The sequence below is a fragment of the Hyla sarda genome, chromosome 1, assembly GCF_029499605.1.
Source record: "Hyla sarda isolate aHylSar1 chromosome 1, aHylSar1.hap1, whole genome shotgun sequence".
NCBI classification, from domain to species: domain Eukaryota; kingdom Metazoa; phylum Chordata; class Amphibia; order Anura; family Hylidae; genus Hyla; species Hyla sarda.
Window position 1 is genome coordinate 185,520,728 of NC_079189.1, and position 15,620 is coordinate 185,536,347.

The 15,620-nt window shown below is 39.6% G+C and overlaps 1 protein-coding gene across 3 annotated transcripts in view; it reads left to right on the forward strand.

The window, feature by feature from the left end:
- The window catches only part of LOC130361911 (bifunctional heparan sulfate N-deacetylase/N-sulfotransferase 3-like), a 361,861-nt gene that overhangs the window by 141,951 nt on the left and 204,290 nt on the right, over positions 1-15,620 (forward strand). For all 3 annotated transcript variants that reach the window (XM_056565591.1, XM_056565600.1, XM_056565609.1), the window contains exon 3: positions 11,198-11,285. In XM_056565591.1, the coding sequence (XP_056421566.1) occupies positions 11,198-11,285 (88 nt within the window). The remainder of the gene's footprint in view (positions 1-11,197; positions 11,286-15,620) is intronic.

Here is a 15,620-nt window from a genome sequence, read left to right on the forward strand (position 1 = left end):
TTTCTACTTAAATCAAGGGGCAAAATCGCATCACAAATTTGAAGGCTACTGAGCTCTGTGCAGATACTGTGCACTTTTTATTTGTAGCATGTGGATGAGATTTCCCCAAATCTCAATCATATGACTTTTACTGTATGTGCTTCAGATTTTCCACATGTAAATTATGATTAGAAAGTCCACAGGGCATTCCCCATATGTGCCATATGTCCACACATGAACTGAAATGTTGCAGATAATGTAACAACTGTTTTTCATGTTAATTGGCCTTGAAGAGATCAATGCAAATGCAGAAGAAACAACTCCATTAAGATGTATGGAACAGATGGCAAAGCTGCAAGGTATGGATAGAACCCTAATGAATGGGACTCTCAGCACCCAGCTTTGGGTTAAATCCAAGCAAACACTTTATAGCCTGTAGCAGTATACTCTTGTATACTACTATATAGATTTTCCTTATACGCTAGATTGCCAGTTGTCTATAAAATCATTTTAGTTTTCCAAGTTTGGAAGATTGAAGCAAAATTGATGTACGCAGGGACCAGCTGCAGAGGAGAGATAGAGGCAGCTATATAAAAGTACAGGTTTGGAAATTGTAATAAACGGAGACCAGAACTGATAGCAAGGTAGAGAATGTAATACTAATTATGATGATTGCAATCACTGTTGGATTGAGGCACATGCTTGGGTTTTAAGTGGAATATTGTTGGTTTTTGGAGGCATACCAGAATATAGATTTGCTTTCATGTTTATTCTACATTTTGATATGTTTTATTTTTTTTCTGAATGTGTGAGTATTACATGTGGAGTTGTGGATATAGGAATTCTATTGTAAATTGTATCCTCTAATAATTGGAATAAAGTTTTTATTATTTCGAGAGACATGTTCCTTTTAAGATATTCAAGTAGTATTTTTTACAAATTTTTATTCACCATGTGTGCTTTATCTGACCATGTGAACCCCAATAAGCACCAAGGGGAAGATTTATCAAAACCTGCCCAGAGGCAAAGTTGCCCATTTATCCATAGCAACCAATCAGATCGCTTCTTTCATTTTGCAGAGGCCTTGTTAAAAATGAAAGAAGCGAATGTTTTTATAAATGTGTTCATCTTTTTGTCTACTAAGTACAGAGCTCCTTTTAGTGATTTTTGTATATTTAGGATTGTAGCCATTACAAGAGGGCAACCTCTATATCTAGAGGAAAGAAAGTTTCAACACCAGCACAGACAGGGGTTCATTATTGTAAGAGCAGTGAGACATTGGGACTCTCTGCCACATAATGTTTACAATAAGGACTCTGTAAACCAGTAAAGTTGTGGATACTATAGTTATGTCGATTGAACATTGATCCAGGGATTTCTTCTGATGCCATATTGGAGTCAGGAAGGAGTTTTTTCTTTTATGGGTGAATTGGCACCTGTCTCATAGGGTTTTTTTTTCCCCTTCCATTGGATCAACACAGTAGAGTTTTAGGTTACATAGTTAGTACGGTCGAAAAAAGACATTTGTCCATCAAGTTCAACCAGGGAATTAAGGTTGAACTTGATGTAAACGCTTGTCCTTGTTTGAGCTTACAAACTATGTAACTAGAGTTGAGCAAACCAAGTCCCTTGAAACCCAGATTCAATTCGAACTTCGGGGGGTTCACGGCTCACCAAACTTTTGAACATGATCAGGTTCAGCTTGGGCAAACCTGGCAATGTCGGGGCTGATCTGTGCTGTCAGCTGACAGCCATGAGTATAGCTCAGCCCAGCAAGGATGGAGTTAATTAGCGCTGCTTAACTCCTGGGGGGGGGGGGGTATTCTTTATACATCTATATGGCTGTTCAATGTATACAGTGGACAGAATCATACTTACCATCTCGTCACTGGTCCAGGGGTCTTCTTATGTAGCTCCGCCCCCCTTGGAGCTACACAAGAAGAGGCCCAGACCAGCGACAAGCTGCTAAGTATCACTTTTTTCCCTGTACACATTATACAGCCATACAACAATATCGCTGGTTTACTGTGACAAAAGAGCAAGGCTGCGCTGCACAACGAGTTTGACGCAAATCAAAAATGTTCTGAAAGTTTGATAAACCCTTCCAGCTGAACTTTCAGAAAGCTTGCTCAACTCTATATGTAACTATTTAACAATGTGCTGTAAAAGTTTTATTTCATGGGGATGTAGACACTTAAAGGGTACCTCTCATCAAAAAAACTTTTGATATATTATAGATTAATGTATGCAGAATAACTTTACAATTGCATGTTATTAAAAAATATGCTTCTTTCTATTTAATTTTCCACTTTGAAGAAATGACCACTAGGGGTCTCCCTACCAGTCCTGGCAGCAAGCATTTCAGACTCATGCTGGAGTCCTAAACACTACGAGCTGCCAGTCTGCTTTGTTCACAAAGGAGAACACGCAGAGCTGCCAGCCTGCTTTGTTCACAGCCTGTTTGGCTGTGAACAAAGCAGGCTGGCAGCTCTGATAGTTTAGGACTCAAGCATGAGTCAGAAATGCTTGCTGCCAGGACTGATCGGGAAAAATACAATAGAAAGAAGCATATTTTTCATTAACATGCTATTGGAAAGTTATTCAACATTCATTAATCTAAAATATATCAAAAGTTTATTTGATGAGAGGTACCCTTTAATAAGGCTGAATGCGCACACTGCTGATTGTTCTAAATACAATTCTCTGCCTGTTCCATTTATCTGAATGGTCAGAATTCCTAGTCCTTTGAAAACCTTGCAGGACTTTCCCCTTAGATGGATATACCACTGAACAGTGGATGAGTCTTTCAAATGGATTCTTTATTGAATAACTTTTTTGTCAACCTATACATTTTAGCGTAAAACCTTGAAATGCAGTTTGATAAGAAACAATTTATTCAATAAAGAATTAAAGGCAGATTCAACTCAAAGTAGAAGTCCTGCCGGGTTTTCAAAGCTAGCATAGGAGGAATCCATCGACCAAGTAACATATTGAATGAAAAAGACACAACTGCCTTCACTTGATTTACCGTAGAGGAGGCTCAAATGCTTCTCTGCTAGAATGAAATATTTATCCTATGGGACACTTTTAAACGCATTACACATCATTTAGTGCTCGTAAAAAGTATACACATTATGGCAGCATTGTCAAAACAAACTGAAGCTGTTAATTTTGACTAAGGCAGAACCTTTTCTTTAACTGGGTTTTCGCTTTCAGTAATTGTCAGGATGTGACTAAAAAAAAGATGCTAAGAAGGTTTAGATTGATTTTAATTCTTTGCTTGGAAAAGAAACATAAATTAAATGTCTGCATAAAAAATTGCTACTAAAGATAGACATGTGTTCCGCAGCGATAAAATAAATGATATGCATATTTAGTCTTACCTGAAGCTCAAGGTCTGACTGAACTAGGGAATGGGCACGACCTTAAAAATGGAATAATGTTTCTTAAAATTATTCCAAAAGAATTACATCTTATCATGTTTGCTATACTTGAAATTTGATAATTTTTTATGTTGTAATGCTGCTTTTATTTTTTTATTATTATTTTTTTCTTAATCAAACCTATAAATTCCATCTACATGGCTGATTTCAAAGTGTTCTGAACATTTAAGAATTAAAGGGGTATTCCAGGCAAAAAACTTTTTTTTATATATATGAACTGGCTCCGGAAAGTTAAACAGATTTGTAAATTACTTCTATTAAAAAATCTTACTCCTTCCAATAGTTATTAGCTTCAGAAGTTTTCTCTCTAACTGCTCAATGATGATGTCACGTCCCGGGAGCTGTGCATGATGGGAAAATATCCCCATAGGAGCTGGACAGCTCCCGGGACGTGAGTCATCAGAAAGCAGTTAGACAGAAAACAGCAACTCAACTTCAGAAGCTAATAACTATTGGAAGGATTAAGATTTTTCAATAGAATGAAATTACAAATCTGTTTAACTTTCCGGAGCCAGTTGATATATAAAAAAAAGTTTTTGCCTGGAATACCCCTTTAAAGTCTTTGTTAATCCCCATATGGACTTATACGTTATTAGGTCCTTTTATACTGCTTGTATTGAATTCATACTATAGTGTATGTGTGTTGGGAGCTAAACTTCTTTCTTTGTGCAATATTGATTGGTCTTATACATTACCTTTGGGATATTTATGGGAGATCCTAGTGATGTTGTTTTTTGTAATGCATGAATTTTCTCCATTTTTTTCTTCTTCTTATTTTTTTATTTCTTGTGAGACTCCCGTTCTTTCTTTTTGGTATATAGTTTACATGGTAGAGTGAAAAATTCTGGTAGAGTGATAAAACTCTGGGGAAGATTTATGAACCCTTTCCTACTATAGTCATTTTTGATAACAGCAAGTTAAGTTTATATAGTTATAGGGGGAGATTTATCAAAACCTATGCAGAGGAAAAGTTGTCCAGTTGCCCATAGCAACCAATCAGATTTCGTCTTTCATTTTTAAAGAGGCCTGTGAAAAATGAAAGAAGCAATCTGATTGGTTGCTATGGGCAACTGGTAAACTTTTCCTCTGCATAGTTTTTGCTAAATCTCCGCCATAGTTTTTAATGTGGCTCTATACTTTACCTTGTAATGTACAGCAAAAAAAAACAAAAAATTACGGGGGAGCGGGGAAGTTCTGTGGTTGGGTAAGATATGAAAACAATTCTGACATATTTTTCGTGAATTGAGTTTTCTTTACAGCCTTTACTCAGTAGAGTTGATGACATGATAACTTTATAATTTATGAAATATGGTTTATGTATATCTTAAGGATTAATTCTTTTAATAATGCTTAAAAAAAATTTGCGTCGTCATATGCTTTTTCTGTCTGTGGAGCTATGTGAGGGCTTGTTTTTGTTGATCAAAAAAAGTTGAAAAATGTAAAAATAAAAAGTAAAAAAAGGTAAAAAAATCCCCTCCCCCAATAAAAATGAAAATTGTCAGTTTTTCCCATTTTACTCCCAAAAAGCGTAAACATTTTTTTCTAGAAACATATTTGGTATCACCGCGTGCGTAAATGTCCGAACTATCAAAATATAATGTTAATGATCCCGTACTGTGGACGGCGTAAATGTAAAAAAAAAAAAAAAAGTCCAAAAATGCTGCTTTTTTGTCACATTTTATTTAAAAAAATTAATAAAAAAAATCATCTAAAAGTTTTATATATGTAAATGTGGACTCAATAAAAAGTATAGATGATGGCGCTAAAAAAGTGAGCCCTAATACCGCCCTATATACGGAAAAATTTAAGCTCTAGGTGGTCAAAATAGGGCGATTTTAGATTACTGATTTTGCACAAAAAGTTTAACATTTTTTTTAAGCGATACAAAAATATAAAAGTATCTAGCCATGGGTATAATTTTAATAGTATTGGCCCACAGAATAAAGAACACATGTCATTTTTACCATAAAGTGTAAAGTGTGAAAACGAAACCCTCAAATGTACAAAATTGTGGTTTTCATTTAAATTTCCTCCCCCCAAAAAATATTTTTTTGGGTTAACCGTACATTTTATGGTAAAATGAGAGGTTTCATTACAGAGTACAAGAGTTTTTAGAAGGTGAGGAGGTAAAAGCGAAAACGCAAAAATAAAATTGGCCTGGTCCTTAAAGGGGTACTCCAGTGAAAACCTTTTTTTCTTTTAAATCAACTGGTGGCAGAAAGTTAAACATATTTGTAAATGACTTCTATTAAAAAAATCTTAATCCTTCCAGTACTTATTAGCTGCTGAATGCTAGAGGAAATTCCTTTCTTTTTGGAACACTGATTACATCACAAACACAGTGCTCTCTGCTGAGATCTCTGTCCATTTTAGCAGATATATGCATAGCAGATATATGCTAAGGGCAGAATGGTGGCTCAGTGGTTAGCACTGCTGCCTTGCAGTGCTGGGGACTTGGGTTCAAATCCCACTAAGGACAACAATAAATAAAGCATTATTATCATTATTATAATAACATCAGCAGAGAGAACTGTGCTTGTGATGTCATCAGAGAGCATTCCAAAAAGAAAATAATTTCCTCTGTAGTATTCAGCAGCTAATAAGTACAGGAAGGATTAAGATTTTTTAATAGAAGTAATTTACAAATATGTTTAACTTTCTGCCACCAGTTGATTTAAAAGAAAAAAGGTTTTCATCGGAGTACCCCTTTAAGGTAATGGGCTTGGTCCTTAAAAGGGTACTCCTGTGGAAAACTTTTTTTTTTTTTTTTTTTAAATCAACTGGTGCCAGAAAGTAAAACAGATTTGTAAATTACATCTATTTAAAAAATCTTAATCTTTCCCGTACTTTTTAGGGGCTATATACTACAGAGGAAATGGTTTTCATTTTGGAACACAGAGCTCTCTGCTGACAAGATGACCACAGTGCTCTCTGCTGACATCTCTGTCCATTTTAGGAACTGTCCAGAGCAGCATATGTTTTCTAGGGGGATTTTCTCCTACTCTGGACAGTTCTTAAAATGGACAGATATGTCAGCAGAGAGCACTGTGGCCATGATGTCAGCAGAGCGATCTGTGCTCCAGAAAGAAAACAAGTTCCTCTGTAGCATTCAGCAGCTAATAAGTATTGGAAGGATTAAGATTTTTTAATAGAAGTAATTTGCAAATCGGTTTAACTTTCTGGCACCAGTTGATTTAAAAAAAAAGTTTTCCATGGGAGTACTCCTTTAAGGGATTAAAACAAGTCAAAATGAGGCTCAGTAGTGTGTGTGGCCTCCACCTTCCCATATGACCTCCCTACAATGCCTGGGCATGCTCCTGTTGAGATGCCAGATAGTCTCCTGAGGGATGTCCTCTCAGACGTGGACTAAAGCATCCGCCAACTCCTGAACAGTCTGTGGTGCTACTTGGCGTTGGTGGATGGAGTGAGACATGATGTCCCAGATGTGCTCAATCGAATTCAGGTCAGGGGAACGGGTGGCCTGTCCATAGCATCAATGCCTTCCTCTTGCAGGAACTGCTGACACATCCCAGCCACATAAGGTCTAGCATTGTCTTGCATTAGGAAGAACCCAGGGCCAACCGTACCAGCAGATGGTCTCACAAGGGGTCTGAAGATCTCATTTCAGTACCTAAGGGCATCCAGACTACCTCTGGCAAGCACGTGGAGGGCAGTGCGCCCCCCCCCCCCTAAGAAATGCCACCCCACACCATTACTGACCCACCGCCAAACCAGTCATGCTGGAGGATGTTGCAGGCAGCAGAACATTTTCCATGGCATCTCCAGACTCTGTCACGTCTGTTACATGTGCTAAGTGTGAACTTGTTTTTATCTGTGAAGAGCACAGGGCGCCAGTGGCAAATTTGCCAATCTTGGTGTTCTCTGGCAAATGCCAAACGTCCTGCACAGCTGTAAGCACAACCCCCACCTGTGGACGTTGGTCCCTCATACCACCCTCATGAAGTCTTACGCTGACCATTTGAGTCGACACATGCACATTTGTGGCCTGCTGGAGGTCATTTTGCAGGGCTCTGGCAGTGCTCCTCCGGCTCCTCTTTGCACAAAGGCGGAGGTAGCGGTCTCCTGCTAGCTCCTCCATGCTCTGGACACTACGCTGACAGACACAGCAAACCTTCTTGCCACAGCTCTCATTGATGTACCATCCTGGATGAGCTCCACTACCTGAGCCACTTGTGTGGGTTGTAGACTCTGTCTCATGCTACCACTAGAGTGAAAGCACTGCCAGCATTCAAAAGTGACCAAAACATCAGCCAGGAAACATGGGAACTGAGAAGTGGTCTGTGGTCACCACCTGCAGAACCACTCCTTTATTGGTGGTGTCTTGCTAATTGGCTATAATTTCCACCTGTTGTCGGTTCCATTTGCACAACAGCATGTGAAATTGATTGTCAATCAGTATTTCTTCCTGAGTGGACAGTGTGATTTCACAGAAGTGTGATCGACTTGGAGTTACATTGTGTTGTTTAAGTGTTCCCTTTATTTTTTTGAGCAGTGTATATTCATCCACAGTACTAACACACACAAACATGCACACATACATATGCATGCAGGGACACTTACAGTTTAAGGCCTCCAGTCAGTCACCATCTTCTATAGCCTGGGCTCTCCCCTGCTTACATTCATGCTGTGGCCTCTCCCCTGCTCACACTTGGCAACAGTATGAAAGTCCAGGGCAGAGGGGGGAGATACCAACTGCAGGGGGGGGGGGGGGGCAGTGATTGTAGTGTGGTAAAAAGAGGGCCCTGCTGTCTTGCAAAGGGCCCCATCCTTTTACCACAGAGTACTACAGGAAGTGCAGTGGCCAGGCCCCTTAAGGAACATAAAAAAAAAAAAAACATCAAGTTGTGCTGTAGACAGCCGGGCCCCCCATTAATCTTTGATTTTGTCTGGACCCCTGACTGCAGGCCTGGCATTCATGCCCTGATGGTGGCCCTGGGTATACAGTATTATCATAGATATTGGGGGGCCATCTATCCTGTTACCGTGTTGCCAACACCCATAAATTAAATAAAGTAAGACAAAAGATAAAATAAATACATAGCAATCATATACATTAAATAATAGGAAACAAAAATCAGTCATAAAAGCATCTTACATAAACTGGGCAAATGTATTACTAGTAGCAATAGGGCAAATGTATAAAGGTGTCTTTGGCACTAAGATTGCCAGATGATTGCCAGATTCCAAATCATAAAACTAATTTTACAGGCTTGAATGCAATTTTGTTGCAAGTTTTAGATTTTCATTCACCTTAAATGTCAAAGGATGCATAATAAAAGTTATATCAGCAAATTTATGTTTGGGCTTCTGAGATCTGACCTGGCACAGTCTGTTTTTTGATACTAAATGTGCTTTATAAATTTTAAATGTTTGTGATAACTTGAACCTTTTCCCAACTTGCAAACTGTTGGAGATTATGCAAACCTGCAAAAGCTGGAGGCCAAATGCTTTATAAGCATGGTACAAGCTTTTCCAACATTTTTAAAATATTTTTACATAAAAAATGTTTGTATTAAGGACATCATCAAATATTTCTGCAAATTACTTTTAAACTCCACACCTTGGGCACCAACAATTAAGCATACCAAAGTGACACTAAAAAAAAATGTTATCGCTACATTTTATCAAAATATATTACCTAATTATATTATCTACCTTTATTACCTAATTATATTTCCTACCTATATAACCTAATTTTTATTATTTTTTTGGAGGTGTTATTTATTACCCTTTAATTATCCTCTTATACAATCTGCAGCACCTTCATAGAGGGGTTATCACTATATGTGCACAGTATGGGGGTGTATTATTCTATGTACAATGGTTTTTATTTAGTATCAGTATGGTAGTATTATCCCATTACTATTTGGTGTTAATGGTAATGGTCATGGTGTGGAGGAATTATTTGTCTCTTGTAAAATCATGTTATTGGTGATGGTGGTCTGTGTATAGTAGTTCTTACTCCATATCAGTATGGTAGTATTATTCAGTCACTATGGAATGCTAATGTTAGTGGTCACTGTTTGGCGCAGTTATATATCACTTGTATAGTGGTGAGATTGTTGATTGGTCTGTGTATAATGACTTTTGTTTTCTATGGTGCTATAATTTAGTCACTTCGTAATATGTGGTCCTGGTGTGGAGGCATTATTTTATGTTTCTAAAACCTATGATTTTTTTCCTGGTGAACGGCAATGCATACACTGTATGCATTGCCACTTACTCAATGGGACAGTAGCTTACTGGGGCTACTGGACAGTGCAGGGCAGTGTGGCATAATTATGTAGATTTCAGGATACTATAGAGAGTGTACACTACACTTTTAAATGGGCACTGTCACCAACTTTATTTTTTGATATGTTGTAGTACTTATGTACTACAACATATCTCTAATATACTTTTATAATTTTTTTTTCCATTAAAAAGGTTTAATTTACATTTAAAAACCAGCCACTGAAAAAGGACTGATTTTGGAGTGGCAATCAGTCCTTTTTCAGTTAGGCTGCACTCGCTCCCTGCCTGACAATCAGACAGGCGGGAGCGAGCGCATTGGCTCCCCGGCCACTGGCTGGGAGGCCACTCCTCCCACACATCGCCGCCGCCTCTCTGTCCCTGCACGCCCGCTGCCGGACTCTGCAGTAACTGCAAGTGTAATGAGGGAACGGGGTATGCGGGGCTGGGGGGGGGAGGAGGGAACGGGCTAGTGCCGTAGCGGGGGGGGGGGTTTACAGGCTAGCAAAAAAAAAAATAGGATGGTGGGAGCTACCCTTTAATATTAATAGGACTCAGCCCAAGGGAGTCCCCCTGCTTCTCTTGCCTCTCCCAGCTCTCCTCCGGACACATCCAGGTCTTAGATTACTGCCATTCCTCCTGGCTCTGTTCTCTGCATGACCTCCGTTCACTTTCTCACACATCCTCCTTGATGGCTCATGTGTCTCTGTGCCTGGGAACTTTCAGCTCAGCTGTTATTTTGTTTCCTTGTCTGGCTCTCCTTAGCATGGTCTATCATGCTGCTGTTCCTCTCTCCAGCTCCACTCTCACACCAATACTGGAGCATCAAAGCAACAGGCCACTGCCTCCTCCATCAAAGAGCCAAGAACAAGTGTATAGCTGAGGTTAAGCATGGAACTTTCCCAGGGTTTCCATATGCTCAGCAGGGGAGCCATAGGGACACGTGGGGGGGGGGGGGGGGGGGGGAGAGGAGCCCTCCTAATTTTCACCTATCATGCAAATAAATAATTATGAGAACGTTCCCTTTTTTCACTTCAGCTTCTGCCCCCCAAGTGTCCGTGCATGTCCCTGCTGCTCTTCAGCCTACCACCGGCCGGGGCAAAATATCACTGTGGTCAGAGGTGAGCTGAGTGCAATGTGGCGTGTCAGGCACCAAAAGCCAGAATCAGCGGACATGAGACGTGAGACAAAATAAATGATACCTGTCTTTGAATTAAAGGCTGTTTGCAAAGTTTTAAAATCTTTTTTTTCCCCAAGAGGTAGTGTTGAGTTGAAGCATGCACGCCTGCGCCCTCTCCCACCCCTGCTTGGCTTCCAGAACTGATATCTGTACATCATTCATGCTGCAACTCAATACTACCTCAATAAACTTTTAAAACAGCTGTCAGTTAAGAGACAGTTATCATTTGTTTTATCCCCATATAAGGTATCTGCCCATGGCTGCAGCACTGAGCATGCTTTACAGCTGACAGATTCCCTTTAAGGCAAAATATTTTCTGATGATGAAATTTTGTATTTTTCAGGCTCTTCTTGGCACGCAGCGGTTACTAAGAACTAAAGTTACTAATTTTACGTTTAACCTGGGATTTTCTGGAAAGTTCTACCATACAGGTAAGCACAATATAGCAAACCTTTATACAGATGTAGCTGAACAGAGCTCATTTATTCTCAGTAACAGAGAAATTTATTCCCAGTCTCCTCTCTTCCTCTGTCCACACTATCTGCACCCTGTTCCCTCACATCTCGCTCAGTCTCTCTGCCTGCTATCACTAGTCACCTAGTAAAAATATTCCACATCTACCTTTCTTCTGACATCTTTTCTTCCACCTTCAAACATTCTGTCATAACCACAGGTACTAGGGAGAACCCACCTCTGCTCCTGGCTGTCTCAGCTTTCTGCCGTTCTCCTTTATTCTGTCAGTGTTAGGCTATGTTCACACATTTGAATTTCCGTGCGGGATTCCACATTGTAATTCTGCACAGAGATTCCACTGCAGCAGAGTCCCATTGAATTCAAAGGGATCCTGCTGTGCTGTGCACATGGCGGAATTTCAGTGCCAGATGTTTCTGGCATGAAAATTCTGATTTCCCTGCCCACAGAAAAAGTGTACCTGTCCATTCTTTTTGCATTCCTGTGTGGTCTTAGCATTGGCATGTTATGCCGGCGTGCACAGTTTTCAGAAAAATGTATTAACATTTTGGGGGCTTCAGTTTCTACACAGGGCACTTTTCGGTAAAAATGACACATTATTCAGATTCTTTGGGCCCATACGATTATGATGATTCGCAATTTGCATAGGCTTTATATTGCTTTACTTCTAATAAATCATAACTTTTTGTACAAAAATTAGTTTGCTTAAAATTGTTCTCTTCTGACCCTTACCTTAAAACACTTTTATTTTTACGTATATGGGGATGTATGAGAGCTAATTTTTTGCACCATGATGGGACTTTTTGATAACTTTTTTACTTACTAATTTTTTTTTTAAGTGTATGAAGTGACCAAAAATACGCAATTCAGGCCTTTGTTAGTCAACAGCGTATGCATAAAAAAATAACAGTTTGGATATTTATGAACGCTACAATATTGCTATGTATATGTTTAAATGGAAAAAGGGGGGTAATATAAACATTTATTAGGGGTGAAGCTTATTTAAATTTATTAACTTTTTTTATTTTTTAAATTTTTTCCAGTTTTTTAATCCCAGGAGACTAAAACATTTATTTATTTATTTATATATATTTTTTTATTGCATACACTGAACAATGCTGTGTCATAGGAGCCTGCCATAGCCCAGCATTGATCAAAGTTATTATTGCCATATTATACTGACTGCTTAGGCTGCCTGCAGGAGTGCAGTGCGGATCAGTCAGGACAGATTTAGGTAAGGACCAGCCTGTCCTTTCAGCAGATGAGGATCCTGCTGAGCTAGCAGGAATAGTTTTTTGATGATTTGCTTGTGTCTTCGCAGTCTGATCGGGGCTCCAATGCTGCAGGAAGCTATGACAGCCTGGAGCAATGGAGTGCCGATAACACTGATCAGTGCTGTGCTATAACACTGTATTGAACAGTGTATGCAATCTAAAGATTGCATGTAATTGTCCACTATGGGGGCTAAAAAATTTTAAAAAAGGGTAACAAGAAATGTTAATAAATGGGAATTAACAATACAGAATTAACAGTGCAGAATGAGTTCTTTCTTAAAGGGGTATTCCAGGCAAAAAAAAATGTTATATATCAACTGGCTCCGGAAAATTAAACAGATTTGTAAATTACTTCTATTAAAAAATCTTAATCCTTTCAATAGTTATTAGCTTTTGAAGATTTCTGTCTAACTGCTCAATGATGATGTCACGTCCAGAGAGCTGTGCATGAGGGGAGAATATCCCCATAGGAACTGCACAGCTCCCGGGACGTGAGTCATCAGAAAGCAGTTAGACAAAAAAAAAACAAATCAACTTCAGAAGCTAATAATTATTGCAAGGATTAAGATTTTTTAATCAAAGTAATTTACAAATCTGTTTAACTTTCCAGAGCCAGTTGATATATAAAAAAAAGTTTTGGCCTAAAATACCCCTTTAAGGTTAGACAGAAAAAAATGTCAATACAGAAAAGAACATAGTAACATAGTTCATAAGGTCAAAAAAAGACCAGAGTCCATCAAGTTCAACCTATAACCCTAACGAGTCCCTACTGAGTTGATCCAGAGGAAGGCAAAAAAAAACTCATACACGAGGTAAAAATTAATTCCCAACTCAATGACAAATATGGCATCAGAATAGATCCCTGGATCAACCTTTTGTCCATAACCTGTAATGTTATTATTCTCCAAAAATGCATCCTGGCCTCTTTTAAATTATTTTACAGAGTTCACCATGACCACCTCCTCTGGCAGAGAATTCCACAGTCTCACTGCTCTTACAGTAAAGAACCCCGTCTGTGCTGGTGTAGAAACCTTCTTTCCTCAAGATGTAGAGGATGCCCCCTTGTTATAGATCTAGTCCTGGGTATAAATAGATCATGGGAGAGATCTCTGTACTGTCCCCTGATATATTTATACATAGTTATTTGGTCTCCCCTAAGCCTTCTTTTTTCTAAACTAAACCCTGTTCTGGGTACTGTAGTCCTCTGATTCCCCGTATTACTCTGGTTGCCCGTCTTTGAACCCTCTCCAGCTCCACTATATCTATCTTGTACACTGGTGCCCAGTACTGTACACAGTATTCTGTGTGTGGTCTGACTAGTGATTTGTACAGCGGTAGAATTATCTGGCCTGCCCTGCACTCCTCCCTCCCTCCTTACTGGAGCAGACACCCCCCTGGGGGTCAAAGGCAGAGTCCTGCTGCAGTACTGCTAGCTCTGAAATGGCATCCCCCCTCATCTGCAAACCGGGCAAACTTGTTGGGGTGTGCCAGATCAGAACTAGCCTCCCTGACACTTTTCCCTCTACCCAGTTTTCTAACTGTAAACCAGCTAACTGCCTGACTGTCCTGCACCTCCGTCCCACTATCCTCCCCCACCTCTACCCCAAAGAGTACATGCTCAGTGAGCAGGAGACTCCTCTCCAAGTTGTCAATGCGTCTCAATATTGCCATAGTTATATCTGAGTCCAGCTTATTGGAGCAAATAAATGTCATTTCGAAGTGCTACTTAAATGGGCACTGTCAGATGCAAAAACTTTTTATATGATGTACATCTTGATAAAACATTAAAGGATAACTTCAGGATGTAACAACTTATTCCCTATCCTAAGGATAGGGGATAAGTGTTAGATTGCAGGGGGTCCGACCGCTGGGGCCCAATGTGAACTCTCAAATGGCACCCCGGCTCCCTGCTTGAAATGAGAATTTTCGACCACCGCAGGACACCCCCTTCATGATGCTCTATGGCAGAGCCGGAGCGCTGCTTTCGGTAATCTCCAGCCCTGTCATAGAACTGCATGGAGGGGACGTGTCAGCCACAGCTTTGTGCTGTGGTCAAAAATGCTCGTTTCACGCAGGGAGCCGGGGTGCCGGTCGGGAGATTGTGTTGGTTTGGACCCACTGTGATCTAACACTTATCCCCTATCCTTAGGATAGGGATAAGTTGTTACATCCCGTAGTTATCAGTTAACATTTTCTTATGAAGTATATTAGAAAGGTTATTTCTTTTTTTTTTCTTTTTTTTTTTATAGAAATCATGGCTTATAAAATCATGGTTTTGTCCAAGCTGAAGCACAGGCATGGACAAAGTCTGATAGGACAGAAGAGGGCACAGATGAGTCCTATCAGACAGGAGAGAGTACAGAGGAGTCCTATCAGACAGGAGAGAGTACAGAGGAGTCCTATCAGACAGGAGAGAGTACAGAGGAGTCCTATCAGACAGGAGAGAGTACAGAGGAGTCCTATCAGACAGGAGAGAGCACAGAGGAGTTCTATCAGACAGGAGAGAGCACAGAGGAGTTCTATCAGACAGGAGAGAGCACAGAGGAGTCCTATCAGACAAGAGAGAGCACAGAGGAGTACTATCAGACAGGAGAGAGCACAGAGGAGTACTATCAGACAGGAGAGATCACAGAGGAGTGCTAGCCCACTCTTACTTACTGGACTTTGTCCATGCCTGTGCTTCCGCTTAGACACAGGCATGATTTTATAAGCCATGTTTTCTATAATAAAAGGAAATAACATTTTTTATGAAGTATATTAAAAAGATTAATGTTTTGCCAAGTTGTACAACATATAAAAAGTATCTAATAGGGCTCATTTAAAGACTTAAAAACTAGTGATAGCGTAAAAAATCATAGTGTATGACAATAGTCTGCAATCTCTTTAAATCGGTCAAAATATTTGTGATAAACTTATGTGAACAGAGAAGGGGGAGACAAGATTTTGTCTATACCTGTGATATCAAAGATTTCTTGAATAGTTGGGACATAGCCCAAGTCTGTATATGGCCTTTTCTGAGAG